Here is a 26417-nt window from a genome sequence, read left to right as displayed (position 1 = left end):
ATACGAAATCTCGATTTTAATTTTGTCAATTTAATGAAACGTTACGTTTTCCATGGTATTATCAAAATATTGAACACGCTCCGGTAGATTAAACTAAATCGCTTCGAACGGTTCACGAAATCTATTCGGTGGATAAGGATTAGTAAAATTGACGAAATCGTGAGAGCTACTAATTGATTAACGCTATCAAATAACACTTTACGTCGTTAATTTGTAAGAATTTTTGTCGAAGTGACAAAATACTTTGCGTAACGCGTTAAAAATCCTTTCTCGCTAGTGAAGTAAGATTAGCAATTATTGGCAGGGGTTTCGGGCATCCGTCCGGTATAATCAGCAGAACAAAATCATTCGTGATCCAACATCGTTGAATCGACCTGTCAATTCGCAACGGCATATTTCTTAGTCATTGTTCGATGTGGCGCTTAATTCATGCAGCATAAATTACAATAAAATGATAATTTTATCAGTTACAACGATTAAACAATAATTTTCTAATCCTTACGAAATGATTTCACTTTGCAGAACTGATTTCGCAATCGGAACAAAATCTGTGGGATTCCGATGCGAAACCTTTTCTCAGACGTTACTGAAGCATTTTGTTTCCCGCGCTTTAGAAAATCAACCAAACTTTTTGGTTGTGTGTAAATAATGTTTGGAAGGGTGTATAACGACCCTGAAATTTCGTTGCCAGTACCAAATTGTGGTCATTAAGATAAAAATTTTTTCCGAGTACACGAAGACGCATCCATCATTCATTGAAACCTTAAATTTTCTCACGTATCTAACACACGACAGTATCCAATTATACAACAGGTTTAAAAAATGTTCTCAACCGAGTTGACGAGCCGATTTATCGCCCTCGAGAGAATCCACGCAACGTATCTCCGGCACGCGATCCTTTTTGAAAACCACCGCGTTGAATCCCCGTAGTTTGATGCACCGACAAAAAAAGCAAATGAAAGCGTTTGAAACTGGGCCTAAATTTCTCTTTGATCGGGGTCATCCCCGCACGGGTGTTGGGCCCGACCGGTGGTCACGTGCAACTCGTTTTCCACTCGGAGCCGGGAGCTTCGAAGGAGTCGCTTCGTGACATAAGTCGTAGGAGCTGCAGTCCTTCGAGAGACGAGATCCAAGTCGAGCGCGAGGTGCGTTCCGTTCTCCCCGTTCTCCACGCCCAAGAACAAGTCCATCGATAGAGTGTACAAAACGTTTTACAAGAATGCGTGGCATTGACCTCTTCGTCCTCACCGCGACGCTGGTCCTGCTGCAGGACGAGAAGATCCTCGCGGAGGAATCCAAGGCCACCGATCGACTGGGCAACGAGTCAAAACCGTTCCTGTCGAAGCAAACCGCAGTCGCAGTTCCGGTCGAAACGTCGACCGCTGCTCAGGCCCAGGTCACAGCCACTAGAGAGGGGCCTTGCCACTGTGCCAACGGGGTCTGCGGGTGCTGTTCGAGGATCCTTCTGAGCACTTTTCGCCAGAAGGCCTGCGTCAACGTCACTTACGAACCGGACGACTTCCGGTTCACCGCTAACGTCCTGATGAACGACAGGGTCCTCTACACAAGAAGCGTTTCCGGTAATTAATTCACGCAGGGCTTAGTTCAGAAATATCGATCGTCATTCCCGATAAACTCAGAGTCGACTAATAGCCAACAGCATTTTTGCTGGTAATAAATTAAATCGAGTAATCTTAGACTGCGGATGAAAAAATGCTAGTTTTCGCAAGCCAATTCTTGACCACATGTCATTAACCAAACACTCTCGAATCTTCCGCCAGGTTGTCAATTTATACTCAACAAGTGTTGTACGAGTTTTCATCATTTTTTCCGATCTTTCTGCAATTATCTAGTGAGATTTTTCATTCATTCACATTACGCCGGTTTTTTAATCAGTCAACGATATTCGATGTCTCGAAAAGTGTGCTACCTGGGTCACTAACTGCGAGGAACTCATTCATCGGTACCACGTTTCGTACCGCCAAGATTCACTTTCGTTTTGCAACCATTAACCGTTTATTCGGTGGTAACGGTAAAATGCGAGAGTGGTCAGAAATTTTTAGCTAGCTTGTATGGTACAATATTAACACAAGGTAGCGGTAACTGATCGGTTTGTTTGGGCAGGCAAAAATCCGCGACCCTTTTGCGTTCCGGTTCCTCGGATTCCGATCGTCAGGGCCTGCGTCAGATTCTACAACATATACTTCCAGGGTCGAAATGTCCACGCCTGCGTAAACATGGAGGGAAAGTTTCAGGACACGACTCTCTTCAAGGTCCGTATACACATACGACTCTTCTTTTGTTTATATTTTTCCGCACGTTATCCGAACTGGGGCACGCGATATAACTGCGGTTCGTTCTTTAACTTTTTTTTTAACCACCACTCGGAAAATTTTTGACAAATCGTGAGAGAAAAAAATTGTTGTAAAACCTTGAGGGAGTAGGAAAATATTTAGAAGTCGCTGGCAATTGTTCTAATATTTTTTATTTAATTTTATGTATACACCTAACGGACTTTTGTATATTATGTATTAGTTTAATTGTTTCGTATCGTGGTCCAATTAATCATTGTTCATAAAAATCGCTACCAAAAACAAAATATGGACGTTAAGGTAACGCGATACTCTTATTTCCAGTAAGAAAAACTGTTATCCAAATTTCTTCGAGACGATTAATCTTTCGGATAAAAGACGAGAACAGCCAACTGTTGAATTGTTAGGCGCGGTTTGCTGTTGATTGGTGAACGATTAATTGGACCACGATACGAAAAAAATAAACTAACATATACATATATATATATATATATATATATATATATATATATAGGTTCGTACGGTGTAGCCATAAAAATAAATAAAAAATATTACAACAATCGGTAGCAATCTCTAAATATTTTTCTACCTTCTCCGGGTTTTGAGACAATTTTTTTTCCAATATTTGTCACAAATTTTTCGAGTTCTCACTTGAAAGAATTAAAAAATGTTTAAAAATGAACCACCCCAGGGCTGGTCTAGCAACTGACGCGATTTCGCATCAGATAACACCGCGGTTTTATCTCCGGGGATTAGTTTTAACGCCACCTTATCGTCGCTTATATGATCCAAGTAAATAGCGTCTAGCGTTGCCTGAAATACTTGAAAAATATATTTTTTTAACAAACGTCCATCCACTGGTATCGTTTTTATAACGAATATAAATTTTACAGGTTGGTCTGGATTGCCTGAGACTCGGATCAAAAGGCGTTGCTGTGGTAAAACCTGAAGACGGCGGAGGATTGGGCCTGGAATTCTTGCCCGAAGACGACGACGACGACGACGACGACGATGATGACGAGGAAAACGACGAGTACGAGGGAAACGACGCGGGGGATAACGACGACGATGACGAAGACGATGACGATGATTTATTCGACTACTGAAATTCAATGGACAATTCACTGATTCACTCTCATTAATCCCATCGTACGATAATAATCGATATTATTTATAACATTGTATATTTATTACGCAGACGAGTGTACAAAGACTGTATCTATAATATTTCTATTTTTTTTTTTTTTTTTAATATATAAATAATAATGATAATAACAATAATAACAGTAGTAATAATAAGATCGTGGCATCATTCGTAGCTCATAAAAGTATAAATCATCGTTACCGCAGCGATCCCATATACATATATATATATATATACTGTTTCGAAAATCACAGATACTCGATCTCGAAGGCGAGTTCCGATATAAATTCCCTTACTATGAGCTGGCGCCAAGCCTTGCGTAGTAGATTCTTGATCTTGATCCAGGCCGGATCGATGTGGGTGATGATGGCGTGATGGTCGATGTTCTTAAGTCGGTAGAAGATCATGATTTTCACTGATTATGTTCTTTATAACAACCGCAAGCTCCGTCAACGAAGAAAATCGAACCGGTTAATAACAAACGCGGTTAGTTGGCGAGTGTTACACGATGACGATCAATCTTGACCCGCGATTGCTGAGGCAAGGATTTTACCCAGCCCCAAGTCGAATGTGCGGATAATAAATTCTTGTCGGTTGAATTTACTAAATTATACATATACTTGTAATTGTGTTTGATGTGTAAATTTGAAACGTAAGTTAATGTACTTCACGTTACTTCGCATACATTTATATATACTTATATATATTATTATATATATATATATATATATATATATATATAATATGTACAACTACGCCGCTGCGATATTCTGTACGATTGCATCGGCGGTTCGATCGCGTGTGACACGTTCGTTCTATCTTTGAAAAATAAAAAGACTAAATGATAAAAAAAAAAAAAAAAAAAAGAAAATGATGTACACACATCCCATCGGGAACGTTATCTCGTAATCGGCACTTGACTTATTTAGATAAAACTATACCAATCTCGGTGCCTTTATCTCTGCTGTTCGATCTACGCTCCCCGTGACTTTTCACCAAACGATCATCAATACACGTTTTCGAATAATCCGCACCGCTATGTTAAAGTATTACCCTTTCCCCCCTAACACCGTGTTACCTATCTCGATATGCTTTTGCCATAATATCTGACGGTTTATGTTGCGATCATTATACCGTACTCGAGAGTGTGATTGTTGTCAGTGTTTAGGAGTTCTTGTAGCTCGCACTTGTTGGATTATCGATTTGTGTATTCCGTGTCGTCCCGGAATATATATAGAGAGTAATCGACCGACGCAAGCGCGTCCCGATCAGCGTCGATCTTCTCAAAATAAGCTGTGTCTCTAACGTCGTTGTAATCGTTAAGGTGACCGGATACATCGGAGACCGAAGCAATAAAAAAAAAAAAAAAAAACCTCGATCTTCTTTTTTTAATTTCTTTCTTTTTGTAATTCTATTGCATTTATGCTATCACTTTTTTTTTCATACATTAATTTACGTATATTCAAGTATATATGCAAATTATTTCAATATTTATAACATTCAAAACGGCGTCCATAGCAGCTGGTTGAATGTAAAAGTTCCTTTTCGGGTTAATTAAATCATGAAACTAGAACTTGAGTCAAACACATTTTTCATTGTCGAAAACACGAAGAAACAAAATTAAAAAAAAAAAAGCAACAATTCCTTAATTTTTTTCTACAGTCGTTCGAATTAAAAAAAAAATTAAAAAATAAATAAAATTATGAAAAATCTGGAAGACTGAATTCCAAGATAAATTATAACTAACGCGTATGCTGTCCAAAATTTTAATGTAAATCGGTCAAATAATTATCGAATTATCATGTCCACCGTTTTGAAGGGCGTTATTTTCAATATTGTATGATAAAAAAAAAATTTCCATTCGTAAAAATAAAGAAAGCGATAGCATAAATGCGATAGAACTGTAACGAGAAAAAAAAAAAAAGAAAATAAAAATTCATTTTGCGACACGCGGTGTCCAATTACCGTATCATTTTTATTGTTCGAATCCCATCAGTAACCGATACATAACATCTGCCTTATTATCTCGACCAGGAAGCTTTCGATTTTGTTGTTACAACCGAACCAAAACGTACATACATACATATACATACTGTATGTATAACATCGGATTCGCTCCACTCCACGTCCCTGTGCTAGAAAATGCAGAGGAGAACCGGTGATTGTTGCAAAAAAAAAAAAAAAAAAAAAAAAAAACAGAATCGGTATTGATATAAATAAGAAGAAAAAAGAAAGAAAAAAAAAAAAATACTCACACCTTGACAATACGATGGATATAATTAATCGGACTGTGTATACGCTTCGCTGATTGCCATGGTAAAAATATGCAGGCACTCTGTGTGCCGATTTTACTGTTAACCGTACGTATATTATAATAGCTATACGTATTTACATGTTGCGTTGTTGTTACACGGATGTGCGCCTAGTTTTCACCGGGATTATGAAATAACACAAACGCACCGTGTAAATCGCTGTACGTAGCGTAATTTCAAACTAATTCTTTTTCCCCTGGATAATTGCATCCTGTTCGGGTCACAGCGCTTACCGGTATTATTATTCAAAGCTTACAATTGGCCACAGAGTTACGGGTCTTTTATGCGATATTCGTCATTCGGTTTTCCCATATTCGCGATGAAACATCCACGAGTCATTTGAATAAGACTTCGATACAACCGATTGATTATTTGTCAATTGCTCGGGGTTATTTATTGATAGCGATTAATAGAATAATGAAGAGTTGGCTTCCCCTCAATCTTTACTTTATCGTTATCCTAGTGTCCGCGGGTAGGTTCGCGGAAATCGAGCCGATCGACGCTGTGATGGAAAGTGCGCGATTTTATTTCTTCAATCTTGATTGTTTCCTTGTCGATTTATCGCGATTTTTTTACCCAATGTCGAATTCATTCCAGGATCGTATTTGTCGCTGGGGTTTCTTCTCCATCGAACCGTTTCGGTCACTCAAAAAAGTTGCTCCTGCTCTACGACATCTTCTTGCTCGTGTTGCCAAAGCGTAACGATCCTGCTTCGGGGAGTTGCAAAAAATCGTGAGTTATTTTTTACGTAGGTTTGCACGCAGTCGGGAGGCCGAAAGGCAAACGATTTTTCAAAGATTTTTCATCCACAGACATATCAATTTATTGATATGATAATTTTTATGCATATTGGGGTAATATTTAACTTCATTCTGATATTTTTTACACGTGAAAGTAATGATTTTTAAAGCTGCAATAGTCGATATCCGGGAACAACTCTGAAAAAGGACGTCTTGCGGTGAGCAGGATATCTCTGGACTGGATCGTTGGAAATGAAAAAACAAAAAAGATTTAGTTAATATACGGTATTATCTAATCTTCGATCGAAGGAACAAGCAAGATATTGATTTTTAACAAAACGGCGGTTTTTTCGAAAAACAAAAAAAATTCGATGTTCCATAAAAATTTTCGTCTCAATTTCTTTACAAAATGGAAAATATTTATCGGTGAGGAAAAACCTTGGATCAGGGACTAAAAAATGTGTTAACAAAAAGCTTGTGTAAAAATTAGAGACCGATCCGACCTTGAAAACATAGTTTTGAAAAAAACGCATTCAACGTTTCAAAATCACTTTCAAACGCTGCGTGTCGTCTTTGCAAATGTGCGCGTAACTTTGACAATATTTGTCGGATCGACGTGAAATCTTCTGTGTAAATACTTGAATGTATTTACATTACGTAAGTGAGATACAAAAAAAAAAAAAAATAATCGATTTTTGAAAAATCCTGACCGCGGATAATCCTTTACAATCAACGAACGTTCATATCTTTGGTATTACGAGACTAACAATAAAATTATATCGCAAAAATACTCAAAGCGAACATTGTTTACCGATTATCCAGTCTGCGTCAACTTCGCCTACCAGCAAACTGGACTGAGCATGAACATCACTCTGGGCTCGAACACCATTCGTCACGTCTCTGTAATAGGTAATAAAAAGCCGGCAATTAACTATTCCAAGCGACGTTAATCATCGAGTTGTTAATTTTGCGCAGATTACAGAGCGTTCAAAGTATGCACTTCAATACCAGACTGTCGCTATTCGTTCGCCTGCGTCGACGTTATGGAAGTTTCCCTGTTTCCAAGGTATTTAAGAATCGGGAAAATTTTCATTGGGACGCCGCCCAAATATGTTGAAAATCATTAAGAAAAAAAAAAAAATAAAATTAGTGTAAAGTTTTAATCCTCCACGTCAATTGCAACACGCGCCTCTAACAGTAAGCTCCGAAAGTTTTAAATGTAAATTAATACATGTAGTTTTTATAAACAGTTATTTCGTTTTGTATTGCTTTGGTATAAATTGAGGGAACGATTTGAAACTTGGCATAGTTGTTGCTTACAATGATAGGAACAAATCTTAAAAATTTCAAAATCTTATCACAATTTTGTGATATATTTCTTTTTACATATATAAGCTTAATAGCATCATTTTTATTAGGCTTATATATGTAAGGGAATAATGGTTATAAAATTTTGAAATTTTCAGGCTTTGTTCTTATTATCACAAGCGCGAACTCTGCCAAGTTTCAAATCGGTCCCTTAATTTATACCATTCTCATGCAAAACGAAATAACGTATTTTTAATTTATAACCGTTAGAGCTCAGAGGCATGTGTTCCAGTTCACGTACGTGCTTTAAACTTTACATAGATTTTTTTAAAATAATTTTCAACACGTCCAGGAGCCGTCTAAATGAAATGTTTCCGAGCCCCAAATAAGGACCACCCTAAATAACGTACAATCAATCCGGCTGAAAGAGAATAAACAGCTCAGATTGGAAAAACAAACCGATTCCCGTCATACCATCTTTCAGATCAATAACGATATGCGCTCAACTCGACGTAATGTCGAAGGCTGAGAACTGGGTGATCAATTACAACTGCATCAGTCTCTCGACCATTTTACCAAACCAATCGTCAAATGCGAGCGTCGGAACCATGGGACCACCGAACACCACCAACACTGTACTGAATGGTTCGACCGGGATGCAACCAGGAGGTGGTCAAATGCCACCTTCCCAAACCGGAACCAATCCATCAAATTCCGGTCAGATGCCTCCACCCAATGGTTCTCCTCCTCAAATGGGTCAAATGCCGGAAGGTCAAATGCCACCAGGTCAAATGCCGGGAGGTCAAATGCCACCAGGTCAAATGCCGGGAGGTCAGATGCCTCCGGGTCAAATGCAAAGGATGGCGAACGGTCGGGGTCCAATGCTTCTCTCAAGATGGATGCGGGAAGTGAAAGAACCCGGAGATTCGACGAGGATGAAAATCCGACGCTATTCGGCAGGGAAGTCGAGAAAAGGGGTGACCATACCGAACGGATTACACAGGTCTGCAAAAAAAAGTATTTTATTTCAACCGCATGGGATGTTTTTGGTAAATATAAAGTTATCGAGTGAGCCGAATCCAAAAATCACTTCCATTTTCCTCCCTCACGTACGGTATTTTTGCAAAGTACAAACTGCTTGCATAAAAAAAAACATGCGAATAACGAAACAACCACTATTTCGTTACAACGAATGAACTAAACAATACATCTTATAAAATTAAACAAACGAATTTCTTCGTGAAATCTACTTTAACATTCCGTGTTCATTCTTTTTCCCTATGAAAACTTTTCTTCTTCTCTTTGATGCTTCTCCGAAAACGTTTCCGCTTTCCATTTTCTCTTTCCCTCTTTGCATTTATTCTTGAGTCTCACTCTGATACGTATTAAATGAAAGTAAGAAATCACTTTTGCATAGAATTTTTACACTCAAGAACAGTATACCAGATTTCGAGTTAAACGGGAGTTTCGCTCCAAATGAAACTCCAGACGACAAGTTGAAGAAAAAACCTGACGTGATGGAATTTTTTGAGTATTCTTTCCGATTTCGACCAGTAAAAATCTCTAACAAACGGTATGAAAAAAAAACAACTGTGCAGTTTTTTGGTTGCAGACCTATGTTACTTTTCGACAATCTGTGGCGTCGCTCGACTCGGAGTCTGAAAAAGCCGGGTAATGCGGCAGCAAAAATGCAGGTGATACTCAGAGGCAGGAATAACGGTTTGCCGAGGATGATAACGAGGAAGAGCGGCGGACATTTTGGTGCCACCGGAATCGTGAACGGAGAAACGATTTCGATACCGATGTCAGAGCCGGGATCGGGAAACTCGATGAAATTCGACGTAACGCCGTCCAACAACGTGATATCGGCCCAGGAACCGATGATCTCGGTTTTGCCACCGGGTGTCTTCGTCCTACAGAATACGCCGTTCATCCAGCAGGACGAACCGATCGAGTCGGACTTCTCCGGGCATTACGACAACAGGACGAGCAGCTTTCCCAACAGAATTCCTCCCGGGTTTGGAATCGTTTCCAGAATCGGACCCGAAGAAAATAACCAGGGATGGATCGTCGACAGAAGCGTCGAGGAGCTCGAGACTCCCGGACCTCGGAGTTACCTCGATGCTAACAGCAAAATCGTTGAATTACCCGTAAACGATAACTCGGATGGAAAAATAATATTTCCCGAATGATTGCAGTTTTTAATTTACTATTATACCCTTGTTTTCTATATTTAAAAAACATTTATACATACATACGTTTGATTAATTTATGTACATTTGTCACGATAATAATATTTCTTTCACCGATTCGTTGGCATGAAAAAAAAAAGCAAAAAAAAAACAGAAAAGAACCGAAAGCGTTACGTAGAAAAAAAAAACGTTGATTTATTTCGTATGGATTGCATAGAATATACTACAGAATTTCATCGTTTCCGTTGAAATTTCCATTGAAAGATGGGCGGTCCGTCGGGTGTTGCAGGTTTGACTTGCTTAGGGTTCGGAACTTTTTTATCCTGTAACGCTCGTTTCACTTCAATTTTCTGCTGCACTATCGACAGTTCTCTCTCGCGGTCGATACGCTTGTGCAATTCTTTGTAAGCCATGTGTTTCTGCTGTTCCATTTTTGACAGCATCTTTTCATCGATATCCGGTAGCTTCATTTCCCTTAGCTTGGACAGTTTTGGTCTGTTCGTTCGCCTGCCGAGCAGCGTCGCATGAGTGTCCAGCCTCTTGGCCACGTCGAAGGACTTCAATTCGTTCCCATCGTCAGCGAAGAATGTGTGCTTATTTTTGGTCTCGTTAGCCGCGTCGATCATGTGCAGCTGGCTTTGCAGTTTGTCGATTTTTTTCGCCTCTATGTTCCTCTTGTAAGAAACATATCTGATGTCCTGAGTCTCCATAAGTTTTATCTGATCCGGTGTGTGCTCCTCGGTCTTTACCTTCTCTCTGTGAATCCCGTTACGAAGTTTCGCGTTTATCATGTGAAAGTAGAACTCGTCTGGATTCTTGTTCAACGCCCGCTTACGCAGCAGCTTTATCGTCGATTGTTTCTCATGGTAATCCGTAGCCCTTGCTACGTAATCCTTCTTCTTTTCTAGCAGACCCAAGTGCGCTCTGCTTTCCGGCTGGTGACGCTCTCGATGAGTTTTTTGGTTCGCCTTTGCCGCTCTTTTCCATGACGACATTTTTCTTTTTCACCTGGAATTATTCGATTACGTTATTCAAAGTTTGAAGTCGATACATAGATTCGTTCGAAATTCGCAAAACTTCTATATTTTCGATGATAGTAGAAGGGTTAAATTTTTTGTCGATACAGAAAACAAATGTATACAACCATTACTCGTGTATGAGAATAACAGTAGCAAAAATTATGCGGTAGACTTAACCTAAAATTTAAATCTGCTTTGTCAGTAATAATAGCAATAATAATTTTCAATTAGTTCATTTGAATATTTGGTGAGGTTTCGTTTCGTTGTTGATTCAATATTTATATATTATGTTTCACTTTCTGACGTTTTGAAGAAATTAATGTTAGTGAAATAACCTAACCTAACCTCACTTTTCCCAGGTAGATAATTAATCCTCTTACACCAAATGACTCGTATCCCGATTAGTTTCCAGAGAATTATATGCCGACACGTTTTTTTTTATTTCACCTTTTAATTGATAAATATGCTATACAAATGCAATGAGTATAATCGTGTGGAGCATGCGAATGTATTTATACGTTCGAAATATGGTTGACTGAAATTCTTCTTTTACCGTAAAGGGGTGGGGATACAGCTTGGACGGTCTGAAATGATACGTATTTTAAGGATTTTTTTATAAAGGAAGTGAAAACACTTGGAGAAAATTGACTGAGAGGCATTTATTATTTATAGTTTCAAGAACATTTTAGAAATTTTTCATTGAAATTAATAACAAAATGGTGGTATGGCGCATATAAGTAGCGAACGACTCTGCATTCGTGGGCTTTTACGGTGGCGCATATCCTGACATTACTGAACCAAAAATTTCATTTTTCTGTCAAAAAATTGTGAAAAAGATTCTGGGATTGAAATTAAAAAATTTAGCCACGAGCTCGAATCGATAAAAAAGTTTTAAAGATTGTGTCAAAATTTCAAGTCGATCGGATAAAAATTGATCGAGGAATCTCCGCCACAGGATTGAAAACGTGATCGTTCGTTACTTATACGAGCCATGCAACCATTTTGCTATTAATTTCAATGAGAATATTCTAAAATGTTCTTGAAACTATAAGTAATAAAGCTATCAAACTCAAATTGCCTTTGAGTGTTTTCATTTTCGTACGACAGCGCTTTTGGTCAAAAGTTTGTGTTTAAATTAGCCGCCAAGTCGGGCAGTGAGAATCTGTAACGTTTCCCTTGACCCCCACCAGAGGTGCTAGCGAGCTAGAAATGGCAGTTTCTACTCTATTCCATCATCTTTGATCGGGAACATCATGCACGAAGTTGGTTCTCAGTGACCAGCTGTCAGTGACTATTCAGTCGTCAACGACGTGCGAATGTTCGAGCACGCTCGAGACTTTGAGCTCGCGAATGAGAGTGTGTAAATTGATTAGTATTAATAATCTATAATTCACACACTGGTGTGAAGCGAAGGAAGAAGAGGGCGAGTTTAGGAAATTAATTGTGTCTCGTGTTGTGGGCTGTGTAAAAAAAATAAGTGCGACGTTGACACCGTGAATTTTATTTTGACGCGGGATTATAAGTGTCTATATTTAGACGAATACATTTTTACCTTCTCGCTGAAACTGATTTTTTGCCCACTCAATTTTCCTTCTCCTTCTTTTATTCGAACGGAGAACCAGACACGCAGGTATTACGTAGTTCGCTTGCCAATAATAATCTGGACTCTTCTATCTCGGTTCTTCGTTCAAGTTATTTTTTTCTCTTTCTTCCCTCTGGCATATTCCCTTAGTCTTCTCTGGTATTCTGTTTGCGCGTGTCGAGTAAATATTGCGAGAGACGTCGGTGACACGTTCCTACGCAAAAAGCCAGACGGCTTACGTAAAAAATAAAAAAAATAAAAAAAAATAAAAAAAAAGAACCGAGAAGTAATTGGTGTTGAAAATTGTTTACTCGAATTTATTGCCAATTGGCTAATTTAACCCGAGCTCGATACGCTCCATTTAACACAGTTATACTTACGCTCTTCTGAGCGCGCGCTCCGACGAAACAATTGAAATATCTGCACGCGTTTGTTTGCAAAAATTGATCAAATAAAAGAAAAAGAAGAAGAAAAAAAAAAGAACCTCGTTCAACTTCGACGAATGTATAAAAATAACTATTTAGCGATTCTTCTTTCTAGGTTATACATAGACGACAATTGATGCTCGCCGTTTGTTGGCACTTTGTTTAATTCAAATAACGTGTCAATATGGTATTTGAATCGAAGATCAGCAAATTCTCCGCAAGGTATTTGACACAAGGTAGATAAATTAGGATTCTATTATAAAAAATATCAAGGAACCATGAAATAATCGATATTCACTTGTTCCAGGCGCTGATTTTTTAATCTCACCTCAACCTCGACTATTCGTTAACAGTGCCGTGAGCTGCGGCAGCAGAGATTCCCGCATAATCACAGTTGCCAACCCGTGAATAACAAGAATATTTCGCTTGTATTAGCATGACAGCGTGAGGCGAGCGATAAGAAACGCCGCAATCTTCTCAGAGAAGATATTTAGCGCTTCACCTGAGCCGTTCCAAATTCACCATTCATTTCCCGGGGATGATCGACAAGAACAAGCCTATCCGAGTAGTAAGTAGATGGGTATAATTGATAAAAACAAAGGAAAATGTGCGTGCTCAATTAGCTGTATTAATTTTAGTTCTCATCATCGTGTAGAAAAACCAAACCCCAGAGTTCGCTTTTTAGTACCGCACCTGCTTACTTGTACCTAAATTTGCTGTATTAACACAGCAGAGAATAATTAACAAAATATAGCTTGTGCTGTTTATATATTGCATTAAAGTGCATTGAAAATATAAAAAGTGATATATCCATATAATCTGAATTTTGTTTTTGAGTTAAAAAAAAAATTGTGTAATTTTTTATTTTTTTTATTTTCATCGATCAATTGATCTTTGGTTACAAAAAACTTAGGTGTTATGTACGTATCATATACATATTCACGTATGCACCTATAATTTTTTCTCGTAATTATCAGTTCCTTGTATATGCTCTTACTTGGGTATTTCCATTATCTTTTGAAAGTCAACCGTAAATTAACTCTTATCTAATGTTAATTTTTCTTATCTATAATGCGCGTTCTTTCTTCCGTGGTATTCTTGGCATTCATTTGTTTGACACTTACTTAGTTATGTAATAAACTTTTTAAATAATCAGGTCTATCGCAGGAGTACTTGTGGAGAATGATAAAACTGATCAGATATGGCAGTGAAAGAGGCGATCGAGTACGGAGAGTAATTTGGACGAGTATATGTCTGTCTGGAAATTTGAATTTGAATTTTAATTACTGTTTAACTGGCCTGCGTAATTCATGTGCAGGGTGATGTTGAAAAAATGATATTTTGAGTCTTCCTTTCTTTTTTCACCTTATGTTTTTTTAGTTTACGGATCACTTAGGCTTAATGTGATTGAAAATACCACCTGATATCGCGCGAAGATGGCCATCGGCAATGTGATTTGCGGAGCAAACACTCCAAAAGTGAAACGAAAGAAGGTCAAGGTAGAGTTAACCAAGTCTTGTCAATTTCTCTCTTCTTATCAGAGATACACGGTGTATGACAGAATTGAGCGCTGTATATGAACTATGATCACATTTACGTGTGAAATTTTTTATCCTTGATTAACAGAATTTAGTATTCATTAACAATTTGTGCTTTGCGCTCATGTCTTACCAGCAGTAAAATTAGTGTCCATGTTTCCAAAGAAACTCATAGAACTAGTTTTTTTTTTGGAAAAGCTTTACTCCATAGTGACTAACTTGAATAATAAATAGTGAATAATATATCAACGTTCTCATTGTGATTTATTTATATTTTTATTTGAAAATATACCATGATCAAATTCATTTCATTCGATCGTTCGATATTATTTCCTTAAATGTGTGCAATTTGTATTTGTTCAGTATTCGTGGTCCTGATGAAAAAAAAAAAATATACATATAGGTATAAATACCATAGTTGAAATTTATTGAGATGTGAACAGTATAATTTTCAATTACAGACAACAGCGCGGAGTTGGATAGAAGCTACTTTTCAAAAGAGGGAATGCGCAAAATTTATTCCTAGTCCTCGAGATGAGCACAGGTGAGTAGGGTGGGATTAGGTGGCATGAATCTGTTAATATTTACAGCCTCGATCTACAAATCATATAAATTTATGGATGGGCTATTCATTATCAGGAATAAATTTATTGATGATTTAACAACCTGTAACTGCTATATGTGAAATTTTATGGTGCGCAAGCAGCTATATATGAGGTATTGGAATCTTAGGGGCAGCTAATGGCATGTGTGCTTATTGAAATAATACTGAAATAACTTTCATCATTAGTGGTAAAGTGAAAATCTGTTGATAGTATCGGCAATTGGTATACTTTGGATTCTAAGAGGTATCGTTGAGGTATCGAAAGTATGAAAATGGAGATGGATTATATTATTTTCATTCAGTTTAATTTTTATACATATTATAGGCTTTCTTATCTCTGACGCAGAATGGTAAAATTGGATAAAGTCTTAACAATTAACACTGGTCAAATAAGGCTTGGTCTAGTAAATAAGTTTGCTGCTATTAGCTTTACGTGTGCATTTTGTGTTTATTTTCAAATTCATCAATCAAAATCATGCTTTTTATACTCATTATTTCAGTTAGATCAACTCAGTTATATGCATATTATATATATATACATACATATATATACATATATTTTTGTTTTTTCTTTTGCAACAAGGTGACTTAAAGTGGAGCACATCAGATGTATAGTATTCTAAATTTATTCCCGGACAATTCGAGTCCACTATTATTTGCCACTATTAAAACGGATTTCTTTTCTCTTATCACTACGTTTGGCAAATAAAAAATTGCTCTCACTTTTCATCTTCGTTCATTCATTTCAGTTTAATTTATTTTTCCTTGTTTCATTGCGTGTTTAGGTTGAAAGAAGTAGAGGGAGATAAGGGTGCTGAGTACGACGTAATCACAACAGCCAGGTGAGAATTATCTAGAATGCTCCGTCCCATGTTGTACAAAATTGTAAGATTGAGTTCTTGCTGTCAGAGACGTGACAGAGAACTGTTAAAAAAAAAACAAAATAAAACTGTATAATATCAGATCGGACATCATACGCACGCTCTACTAAACCCTTGCGCCTTGACGAAATTAATCATTGTTGTGTCCTATCAATCCGAGCAATAGATACATTGAAGAAGACATTTATTTATTTAATTTTTTGATTTTTCTGTTTGCTTGGATGTGGCGCCTAGTAAGTGTGTTATACTGCTTGCTATTCGAAGTTCGATTATACAATGCTGGTAACAATGTGTAGTACAGATGCAGCCTGCAGATCGTCCATGCGTTCCGAGGTCTTCTTGTTGATATTATTTCTTACAGTTTCCTCATCGGAAGTACGATACGTTATGACTATGCAGATTATTGGATATATTGATGTAATACTTTTTGCAGTGTAATTTCATATTTTTTTTTTTTTTGCAGAAAAAACTGTACGATCCTTGAGAGGCTTGTTCCAGAGCTTTTAATTAAATTATTATTTCCCTGACGGTTTTCCTTTAGAATTTACTCAGCCTTTTTTGTCCCATGCTATTTCAGATGCTGCTGCGGGCATTCCTTCACATTTCACTGCGGAACTGGCGCCGATGTTCAAACTCATTCCACCGCTGGCGCCAGCGCTGCTACCGGAGATAAGAAAATTGATCATGAACGAGAAGTTTGGACTCCGGGTAAAAATACTCGAATTAGCCCGACCGATGCATATGGCACGATTGAGTTTCAGGGTGGACCTCATCCAACCAAAGCGCAGGTGAATAGAAAAATTTTAGGAGATGCCATCTTTAGGACATTGCTATCGATAAAACTCTAACTCAAGATTGTCTATCCAATGCTCAGTATGTCAGGCTCGCATACGATACTCGACCAGAGCCTATTGTTCAACTACTGAGGCACGAATGGAACCTCGATTTACCAAAGTTATTGATCACCGTTCATGGTGGGAGATCGAATTTCGAGCTACAGCCAAGCTTGAAGAAAGTCCTTAGAAAAGGCCTTTTAAAAGCAGCAAAAACAACGGGTGCTTGGATCTTTACGGGCGGAACAAATACCGGTAAGTCAAGAATTCTCTGGCGCAAATATAGATTCGATGACGTTTTTGGCTCTATTTTCAGGTGTAACACGACAGGTTGGCGATGCTCTGCTTTTGGAGCGTTCAAATCAGAGACAGGGGAGAGTCGTCAGTATCGGTATTGCGCCTTGGGGGATACTTGAGAATGGACACGAACTGGTCGGTCGGGGACGCGACGTTCCTTATCACGCCATTGCATCTCCAAGGTATTTGAAACACAGTGTTATTATTTTCTCTCGTCAACTAGGAACGGTATGAATAAAGTTCAGTTGATTTTCACAGGTCCAAATACGCTGTACTGAACAGCAGGCATGCATATTTTCTTTTGGTTGATAATGGAACTGGAGGGAGATATGGAGCTGAAATAATGCTGCGAAGGAAGCTTGAAAAATACATATCAAATCAGAAACTTCAGCCATGTAAGGTTACCAGTTATTATTGTTGTTTCAGAACCGATTGAATGAAATCGTCGATCAATTCTTCATGAGTTGTTGTGTATTTTTAGACACGCATAGTAGCATTCCCGTTGTGGCACTTGTAATCGAAGGAGGAACAAACACTATCCGAGCAGTTCTTGAATACGTTACAGATGAACCGCCAGTCCCTGTCGTTGTTTGCGATGGTTCCGGTCGGGCAGCCGACCTCATTGCTTTCATGCACAAGTAAAACAACAATCATTGAGTTTAATTACCAAATCTCTTGCCTCATAAAGTACTGCCTGTATTGTTATTTTTTCAATTGCTTTCGTAAATATTGCCAAAAATCATTATGGTATTAGTTCTGTGCGATAATTTTTTCCGTTTTATTTACGAGTTCCCTTTTGTAGAATGTAGCTGTGAATAAAAATTATTATCCTAAAGGTACGCGACAGAGAGTGAAACAGAGGGTGACGGCTTGCCAGACGGGATGCGTCTACATTTGTTAGGCACTATTAGGCACACCTTTGAAGTTTCTACCGAACAGGCGGAACAACTCTACTTAGAGCTACTTCAGTGCACACGTAACAAAAACCTTGTGCGTCTTTATTATAACTTTTGTTATTCTACAATAGATTTGCTAACTCCTTTTCTGTTCTCCAGATTACAGTATTCAGAATTACGCACGACCGGCCTCAAGAACTTGACCAAACAATCCTCACAGCCTTATTTAAATCGCAGCAGCTCTCGCCAGCTGAACAATTATCACTGGCTCTGACTTGGAACAGAGTAGATATAGCTCGTAGCGAAATATTTGTATACGGACAAGAATGGCCGCCCGGAGCACTCGAACAATCCATGATGCAGGCTCTACAGCACGACCGAATTGATTTTGTAAAACTTTTGCTCGAGAATGGTGTTTCAATGCGTAAATTTCTCTCCATACCTCGTCTCGAAGATCTCTACAACACAGTGAGTAAAATCACTTATCAAACTCATAGTCTGGCTACTGTTCAATACATCTTCACCAAATAATTTCGCTTTCTTTTTTTCTGAAAAAATTTACCAGAAAGAAGGGCCATCCAACACTCTTGGCTACATTTTGAGGGACGTGAGACCACACATACCGCGTGGATATATTTATACTCTGCACGACATCGGTCTTGTGATTAATAAGCTGATGGGTGGAGCTTATCGGGCTCAATACACTCGGCGAAAATTTAGAGCGGTTTATTCTCGAGTTATGAAGAAGTCTGGTGGACACGCGCATCACGCTCATGCCCATCGTACCAATAGTGCAACGAGTTTTGCTGGTCGATGTTACTCGGTTAGCGGCGCTGCTGGAAAAACTGATAGTTTGACGATGACTCTGCTGGCCGAGACGCTGCCAGGGGACAGAGACACACCGCTCTTCGATTTTCCGTTCAACGAACTGCTGATATGGGCTGTACTAACGAAACGTCAACAAATGGCGCTTCTTATGTGGCAACACGGGGAGGAAGCATTGGCCAAAGCGCTGGTAGCTCTAAAACTTTATAAGGCAATGGCGCACGAAGCTGCCGAAGACGATCTTGAGACAGAGATTTACGACGAACTGCGTAGTTACGGCAAGGAATTTGAAACTATCGGTGAGTGTCCACAGAGTTTTATGAAGCGTTTATTGATTAATGTTGAATTGGCAATTAATGAATGTGTTCGATGTCGTTTTGTATTATTCATTTCATGTGAATTAAATGTTTAGCCTTAGAGCTTCTGGATTTTTGTTATCGACAAGACGACGATCAAACTCAACAGTTGCTAACGTCAGAGCTTCAGAATTGGTCAGGTCAGACGTGTTTGTCACTTGCTGTAACTGCGAACCATCGTCCTCTTCTAGCACATCCTTGCAGTCAAATTATTCTTGCTGACCTCTGGATGGGTGGCCTACGAACACGTAAAAATACGAATCTCAAGGTCAACCTTGTTATCTAGTATATGATGAAGTTACTTTACACCTATTAGTACCTAATTGTGAACTTATCATAATATCATTTCAACAATTTATGGTACAATTTATTTTGTTATAAAATATCAGTTTTTTTTTTTTTTTTCCGCAATAACTCTGCTTTTGATTACACCGACAGTTAATCGACAAGGAAGGGGTAAATTGCATGCCACCACTACGTTTTGCTTTTTGTTTTTATGATTTCTTAGCCTTGATGTTTAATAGTTGTTACTTGGTACCACCGTAAGTCCTTCTATGTAGTTTCACTTTCACTTTTGACTCGATCATCTCAATGCTTTGTCCGAACTGTAGGTAGTACTTGGCCTGCTGTGTCCGCCATACATAACACGGCTGGAATTCAAAAGTCGAGAAGAGCTGCAGCTTATGCCACAGACACAGGAGGAACATTTAATTGCTCTTGAGGACGAAGATGAAGACAGTGACTATGAGCAAGGAGTCACTCCCACATTAGCGTCGGCTCCGGCACACCCCGAAGTCGAGGTAACATATCGTTTTTCTCAATTTTATAAGTTTTACGAGTTTTCACGTTAGTATTTACTAATACAATAAACACACTAGGTATTATTGGTTTTTATTTTTTTCCTTGTGAAGTTTAAAAGCCAGTGCGAGGCGTTCCGCTAAACATATATGGTCGATTTCTAAGTAAATTCTTGGACCGATCTTGAAACGTCATTCCAGTGGCTGGTAAACTTTGCGAGGAGAAATCAGTTTTCAAGTGCTAACATATCCCGAATTATTATTGCTAATCAATCACGACCTTTTCTTTGCGTTTGAACTATTTGTCAAGACAACGATTAATGAAAAGCCGTAATGATATTTTGCATCTGATTGTTATCGGTGCTTGTATTCCATATTTTTTTAGAAACGTCCACGTAGCAGCTTGAGTATTCGCAGCAAATCCTCTTGCAGTCAGCAAGGCATCAAGGTACAACAGTGTCGAGGAAATCGAGATCAATCAGTGATCGCTATCTTCCATTTTTATATAATGCTTGAATTGTCATGTGACGTCCTTGTCACCCACTAAGAAATTCTTCAAATACTGTTGATTGTTCTTTCTTCCGTTTTGTCCCCGGTCAATGTCATTTTTCTTTGTAGCAGCTTTGGTTGCGTTTACATAACACAACAATTTATTATACGCTCTTATATTATATGCCTGTTGTAATCGTTAGATGTACGTATTTCATTTTCCAGGTTCAATTATCTCTGCTTTCTTACTACTGCGAAAATCCTTCCATCACTTTTTCTCAGTACCGTCGAGAAATTGTTACAGTTGCCTATGTATCTACTTTCACTTCTGTAATAGCCACCATCTTTCGCTCGCTACGCACTGAACAATGTTAACATTGCTTTAATTACTTGATCGGTTTTTCGCAGGCACTAATTTCCACTGAAAATGGAACAATAACTGCAAAAGACACAATCGTTCGAGAGAATGGTAAAGTTATAACAGATCACGATGATTGCAGTCCCAGATTTGTTCACTCCTTGCCCGAATACTATGATATAAAAACAAACCGACCCTTACGTCTGAAAAAGAAGCTCTACGAATTTTATACAGCTCCTATTACCAAATTTTGGGCAAGTTCGGTAAGTACTTGAAACATAATTACACGTATTCTGTTTTATTTATTTGACAAATGGATAGCGGGTACAAAATTCGTACGTTTCAGATTGCGTACATAGTATTCTTGGTGCTATTCTCATACTGCATTCTTGTGAAAATGGGTCACATGCCTGCCTGGGCTGAAATATACTCCATTGCCTACATTTGCACACTCGGCTGTGAAAAAGTTCGGCAGATAGTGTCTTCCGAGCCAGCAACTTTATCCCATAAGTTCAGTGTCTGGGCATGGAATATGTGGAACCCGTGCGACGCCGCTGCCATTCTATTTTTTCAAATTGGTCTCATTCTGCGGTTGAGAATGCCCACTATGGAAGTAGGGCGTGTTATTTATTGTGTGGATTGTATATATTGGTACCTGCGAATTCTCAACATTCTCGGAGTCAACAAGTACTTAGGTATCTGGGTTTAGAATAGAAATTTTGGAAATAATTCGTTTTCTCGTTCCTTAACTTAATCATTTTAATGACTTTGCATTGCAGGTCCTTTGGTTACGATGATGGGAAAGATGGTGAAGAATATGATATACTTTGTTGTACTGTTGCTAGTTGTACTGATGAGCTTTGGCGTAGCCAGACAAGCTATTCTTAATCCTAATAGTGAACCCAAGTGGCGAATTTTGCGAGATGTAAGTCTGCCACATTGTTACTTCCTTTTCAATTATCATCACCATTTGTCGATTGATCGTTGGATTCATGTATTGACTTATCAACAGATATTTATGGAGCCGTATTTCATGCTTTACGGTGAAGTGTACGCGGACAATATAGATCCAGACTGCGGAAATGACCCGGGACAGGATCCGTGCCTTCTGGGAAGGTGGATAACACCCGCTGCCATGTCCGTCTACCTTCTCGTGGCCAATATTCTCTTGATCAATCTCCTGATAGCAGTATTCAACAACATATTCAACGAAGTGAACGCTGTCGCCCACCAAGTATGGATGTTCCAACGTTTCACCGTCGTCATGGAGTACGAACAGAAACCGGTTCTCCCTCCACCACTGATTATAGTTTCGCACATCTATTTGCTCATTAAATACATCATCAGATGCGTCAGGCAAGGCGAGATGCGTTCCACAGAAGCATATGACAATGGGCTGAAACTCTTTCTTGAGGAGGATGATATGGAGCGATTATACGACTTTGAGGAGGATTGCGTCGAGGGATATTTCAGGGAACAAGAACTCAAACTACAGATGTCGACAGACGAGCGAGTGAAAGTAACAACCGAACGCGTGGAGCACATGCATCAGAAAATCGAGGACATCGACAAGAAGGAGAACAGTAGGAACGTTTCCTTGCAGGTAAGAATTTAGCATTAGTAGCATTGCTAATTGAAATTTTGTTCTCAACGTTAAAATCTAACATATTTTCTTTTCAGGCTGTAGAATTTAAGATGCGAAAATTGGAGGAGCTGAACGAACAGACGTTGGCTCATTTAGGAGTAATACATCGTTTCATGGCGACTCATACGTCGAATTTAGATCTACCCCGGTTCGACCCAACCACAGAACCACGTCCCAGACGAGCTTCTGAGAGATCGGAGGCCGCTTCCGAGTCGGACTTGATCACGCAATCGCCTCTGCTTCACACCCGACGCCGCAAACTCTTGAAATCATTAACGGACGCAACCTTCTTCCCAACAACAACAACGCCATTGGAGGACGATGTACCTTTGCGAGCTACGATTCTTAGCTCGCTGGACAATCTGAGTAAGAACGATTCGTCGAACAACAGTGACGAACCAGCGTCTCAGGAGGTTTTCAAAACCTCGGAAAGTAGAGAGAGCAACGTTAGCGAGGGGAATGCAAAACCAGAGAAAGAAATTAACGATCATTATAAAAGGTCGGGCAGTGTTGACGTCACATCGACTTCGGCGTTCGAGGCGAGACGCGATTCCTCGGGTCATCCTCCGTCGGTGAGGCAATCGAGCCGCACGCTCTCTGAGCCGGATAATCTTCTCGCTCCTCCTGTGAGCGGTGCGCAAAGAGTGACGTGGGCCGAGCCGAAGGTAGCTGTGATACCGAGCTCTGCGGGGAGTAACAACGCCTCGTCTAATCAGAGGTCGGTTCTTCTCGCAATGCGGTCCGAGTACACCAGCATCACCGACGAGCTCGAAAGTTACTGCGGGCTGTTGAGTCCCCCCAGAACTCCGCCTGTCTCGCCTCCTCCTCGTCGAGGAAGATACGCGTCGGAGATGTCAAACCCCGAGATGGCTCTGCACATTGAGAAGGAGCATCTACGCGACGCCGAGGAGTGCGACTATCAACTTATGGAGGGACTTATACATCGGCGATACATGCACGATACGGACATAGCGGAGGATGCAGAATCCGATGACAACGAGGACAGCGCCTTCTTCCTGACTGTACACAACGAACGGCGACAGCTCAGACGGGCCTCCGCCATCGAAGATGAAACATTCAAATCCCGACCCACCATCAGCGTCACCAAAGAAATCGAACAGACTCTAGCTCGACCTCCTATTCGAGAGAGTGATAATGATCTACCCGCCGATCATGGCCTCAGCTCATGTCCTGCTCCGGCGTCTGAGACGATGTGTTGATTTGTGCCATCATTTTTTTCAGTCAGTCGCGGATAGCTTAGTACATGATTTTTGGCTCGTGCCTTAGTTATTCGCAGTCATTTGTCGGTGGCCTCATTGATTTTTTTAACTGGTATTTCAAATGGAATATTCTCTACGATTCATCTTCCAGTATTCCACATTGTGACGTACATAATGCGCGCGCACGCACGCGCACACACACACACACACACACACACACACACACACACACACACACAGATCTTCCGTTGTGCTTTTATAATCGACTGTATCTTACAGATTCTTATGAAGTCTGTATGTTTGCTATACATATCTTTTTTACTTCTATTCTGTAAAATTTAGAAATTGTGATACATGTTTTAGTATACACTTAGTGTAGCCGGCAATATCATCTTATACACATACGGCAAGTTCGATACTTGATAAGAATATTTTGTAATCAATTCAGCTTTGGAAGATACCACGCATCTGAGTAATAATCATTTATTCGCTGCAGTAACAAAAATACTCTGAAACACAACCTTTCGCTGGAAACGGAAGTTGGAATAAATATGAATTTTTACTCGATACTGTATAGTATCTAGTATATACATGCTTAACGATCCTTTAGCGACCGTTTGATTAGGTGAATATATTTTATTAGATTTGCGATTGCTATGCAGGTAATTTGATAATTAAAATTATTCTCATCGTGTATTTTGCAATCTGTAGGTAATTAGTTTAGATTAGATCTCAAAAGAGAACATTTTGTTGGATATTTGTCTGCGGTGCGTTTTCTAGGTATGACTTCGTGAATCGATCCTATTCTATGGTTCACGATAGTGTTTTTCTCCTTTCTTTGCGTAGCCTCATAAAGCAAAAACGTCTAGTTTACCCACGATAGTCATTGCTTCCAATAAATTGTCCTCTTACAGATGTAGTGAACACGGTTTTTTTGTAAAAACTTGGTGATTTAAATTTAATATTTCTTCACGTTTATATGAGATGAAAATACGTATATGTATACATATATCTACAATTTACATGTGTATTATGAATACCTTTACATGTACGAGCGTAATTTTTTTACGCTCAATCTTAACTATATATGTACTTCAATAGAGCTTATTAGCTTATTGTAGTATTAGTAAATTCTATCGAAGATTTGATTGAAGAATTTGTAACGATTAATTATTAACAATCGGAATTTGTACATAATAATAATAATATCAAGAATGATAATAACAGAGAGATAGAGAAAGAGAGAGCGAGAGAAAGAGCTTAAAATAATGAATGTTATAGGTTTTGGAAATTAATCGACTAATATCGTGTGTCACCTACGACTTGTAATTCGTACATACCTACATCCTCCATGCGTCGGAAGCTTATCAGCTTTGTAATTGAGAATTTCACTCGCAATTCAAAGCTCCAAGCTTATGCAAGTACACACTGTAATATTGCTCAAAGAAAAAAAAAAAAAAAAAAAAAATAACCAAGGACATATGAAAACAAATACAACATAATAATAATATTAGTTGTGAAATGAAAGTTGAAAAAAAATATATATATATACATATATATCGCAATCGTTGGATCGCACTTCTATTACTGAAACACGTAATATTTTATATAATTATGTTGACAATTATGATTTACTTTGTTCGGTATTTCATTAGCTAATTTTTGTTCATTTATTTATTTATTTTTTTCCAAACAGTCAAATTTATATACCGCGAGATTTTTCGACTAGTCACAAATGTAGGCAATAATACGAAACTATTTAGAAAATTTTTTATATGGAGATTCTTTTATCAGCTGGACCACTTCTCCATTTATCTCTCAAACATTTCTCGTTATTTGTGTGTTTTTAGTACAAGTTTAAAATAAACCATTCGATTTTTGCTCCAAATTTTTAACCCAACGTTCTCAAAAATTCGCGACAATTAGGACTCGATGAAAATTTTTTAGAACAGCAGTACGAATAGTTTCATAATAAAATTACCGAAGTAAAATTACAGTGGTAAAAAATATATTTTCAATTATCTAGTTTTCCTGAGATTTGACATTTATACCATGTCTTAATTCCAAATCTCTACATAATGGTGCTGTATAAGTTTTTTTTATTTTTTTTTGTTGATTTTGGTAGCGTTTCGGAAAATTGAATAAGTTCCGGGAAAAATTTAGAGTACAATGAATTGTAGAAAAAAAAAAAAAGAATTGTTTTTAAGCATAATTATTTCCAAGCAAATGACAGTGGAAACAAAAAAAAAAAACATATCCAAGAAGTACATGGAAAAATTGGTCCAGTTTACAAAGAACATCCGTATTTTAATAAAAAGTTACCATATCAAGGTTACCTAGCCTAGCTCATAATATTGCAATAACTTCAGTTAAATCGTCAAACTATGATACGATTAATAATTGTGGTAAAGCGATAAGAATATAGTGTGATAGGATTTTTATCTTTGGTCAAATAGGTGGATTAAAAGCTTATTTTTCCTATTTCCGTGTGACAATATAGCAACATGTATTTTTTCTAAAACATGAGATTATGAAACAAAAAGACACACAAAAGAAGAAGAAAAAAAAAAAAAAGAAAAGAAACTGTATAGAAAAGAAATAAAGCGGAGAATTAATTATATTTACGCATATTTAATCAATCATA

General features: G+C 38.4%; 4 protein-coding genes across 19 annotated transcripts; 3 read left to right on the top strand and 1 right to left on the bottom strand.

The window, feature by feature from the left end:
- The first annotated feature begins 64 nt into the window (after positions 1-64).
- On the top strand, positions 65-4831 carry LOC124223219 (uncharacterized). The gene is made up of 3 exons (XM_046634994.2): positions 65-1580; positions 2125-2273; positions 3206-4831. Exons 1-3 carry the CDS (start codon positions 1220-1222, stop codon positions 3416-3418), a joined length of 723 nt encoding a protein of 240 aa, XP_046490950.1. The 5' UTR covers positions 65-1219; the 3' UTR covers positions 3419-4831.
- Positions 3875-10139, top strand: LOC124223210 (uncharacterized). 3 transcript variants are annotated; one of them, XM_046634980.2, is made up of 6 exons: positions 3875-3942; positions 6366-6500; positions 7331-7417; positions 7484-7574; positions 8301-8819; positions 9429-10134. In XM_046634980.2, the coding sequence occupies exons 3-6, from the start codon at positions 7369-7371 to the stop codon at positions 10006-10008; spliced, it is 1239 nt and encodes a 412-aa protein (XP_046490936.1). In that variant the 5' UTR covers positions 3875-3942; positions 6366-6500; positions 7331-7368; the 3' UTR covers positions 10009-10134. The 3 variants fall into 3 exon arrangements, with proteins under 3 accessions (XP_046490936.1, XP_046490935.1, XP_046490934.1); XM_046634979.2 differs by lacking the exon at positions 3875-3942 and adding an exon at positions 4003-4108; XM_046634978.2 differs by lacking the exon at positions 3875-3942 and adding an exon at positions 5986-6282 and having other exon boundaries at positions 9429-10139.
- LOC124223226 (probable U3 small nucleolar RNA-associated protein 11) lies at positions 10074-12805 on the bottom strand. 6 transcript variants are annotated; one of them, XM_069137561.1, is made up of 2 exons: positions 12580-12805; positions 10074-11016 (listed from the first exon to the last, which is right to left on the bottom strand). In XM_069137561.1, exon 2 carries the CDS (start codon positions 11001-11003, stop codon positions 10242-10244), a length of 762 nt encoding a protein of 253 aa, XP_068993662.1. In that variant the 5' UTR covers positions 11004-11016; positions 12580-12805; the 3' UTR covers positions 10074-10241. The 6 variants fall into 6 exon arrangements, with proteins under 6 accessions (XP_068993662.1, XP_046490959.1, XP_046490956.1 ...); XM_046635003.2 differs by lacking the exon at positions 12580-12805 and adding an exon at positions 11581-11601; XM_046635000.2 differs by lacking the exon at positions 12580-12805 and adding an exon at positions 11368-11568 and having other exon boundaries at positions 10075-11016.
- Trpm (transient receptor potential cation channel, subfamily M) lies at positions 12310-26356 on the top strand. Of its 9 annotated transcripts, none has more exons than XM_046634137.2 (22): positions 12310-12383; positions 13150-13270; positions 13342-13602; positions 14415-14533; positions 15034-15116; positions 15962-16018; positions 16635-16845; positions 16932-17145; positions 17207-17369; positions 17446-17582; positions 17669-17825; positions 18024-18177; positions 18243-18551; positions 18649-19207; positions 19321-19532; positions 19876-20064; positions 20447-20509; positions 20959-21171; positions 21255-21603; positions 21688-21833; positions 21921-22511; positions 22589-26356. In XM_046634137.2, the coding sequence occupies exons 4-22, from the start codon at positions 14471-14473 to the stop codon at positions 23771-23773; spliced, it is 5055 nt and encodes a 1684-aa protein (XP_046490093.1). In that variant the 5' UTR covers positions 12310-12383; positions 13150-13270; positions 13342-13602; positions 14415-14470; the 3' UTR covers positions 23774-26356. The 9 variants fall into 9 exon arrangements, with proteins under 9 accessions (XP_046490093.1, XP_046490094.1, XP_046490091.1 ...); XM_046634138.2 differs by having other exon boundaries at positions 12312-12657; positions 13150-13256; XM_046634135.2 differs by having other exon boundaries at positions 12312-12657.
- The last annotated feature ends 61 nt before the right edge of the window (positions 26357-26417 follow it).

Source organism: Neodiprion pinetum, chromosome 7 (assembly GCF_021155775.2).
Source record: "Neodiprion pinetum isolate iyNeoPine1 chromosome 7, iyNeoPine1.2, whole genome shotgun sequence".
NCBI lineage: Eukaryota > Metazoa > Arthropoda > Insecta > Hymenoptera > Diprionidae > Neodiprion > Neodiprion pinetum.
The sequence above is the reverse complement of the archived record's forward strand: the minus strand, read 5'-3'. Positions and strand labels throughout refer to the sequence as shown.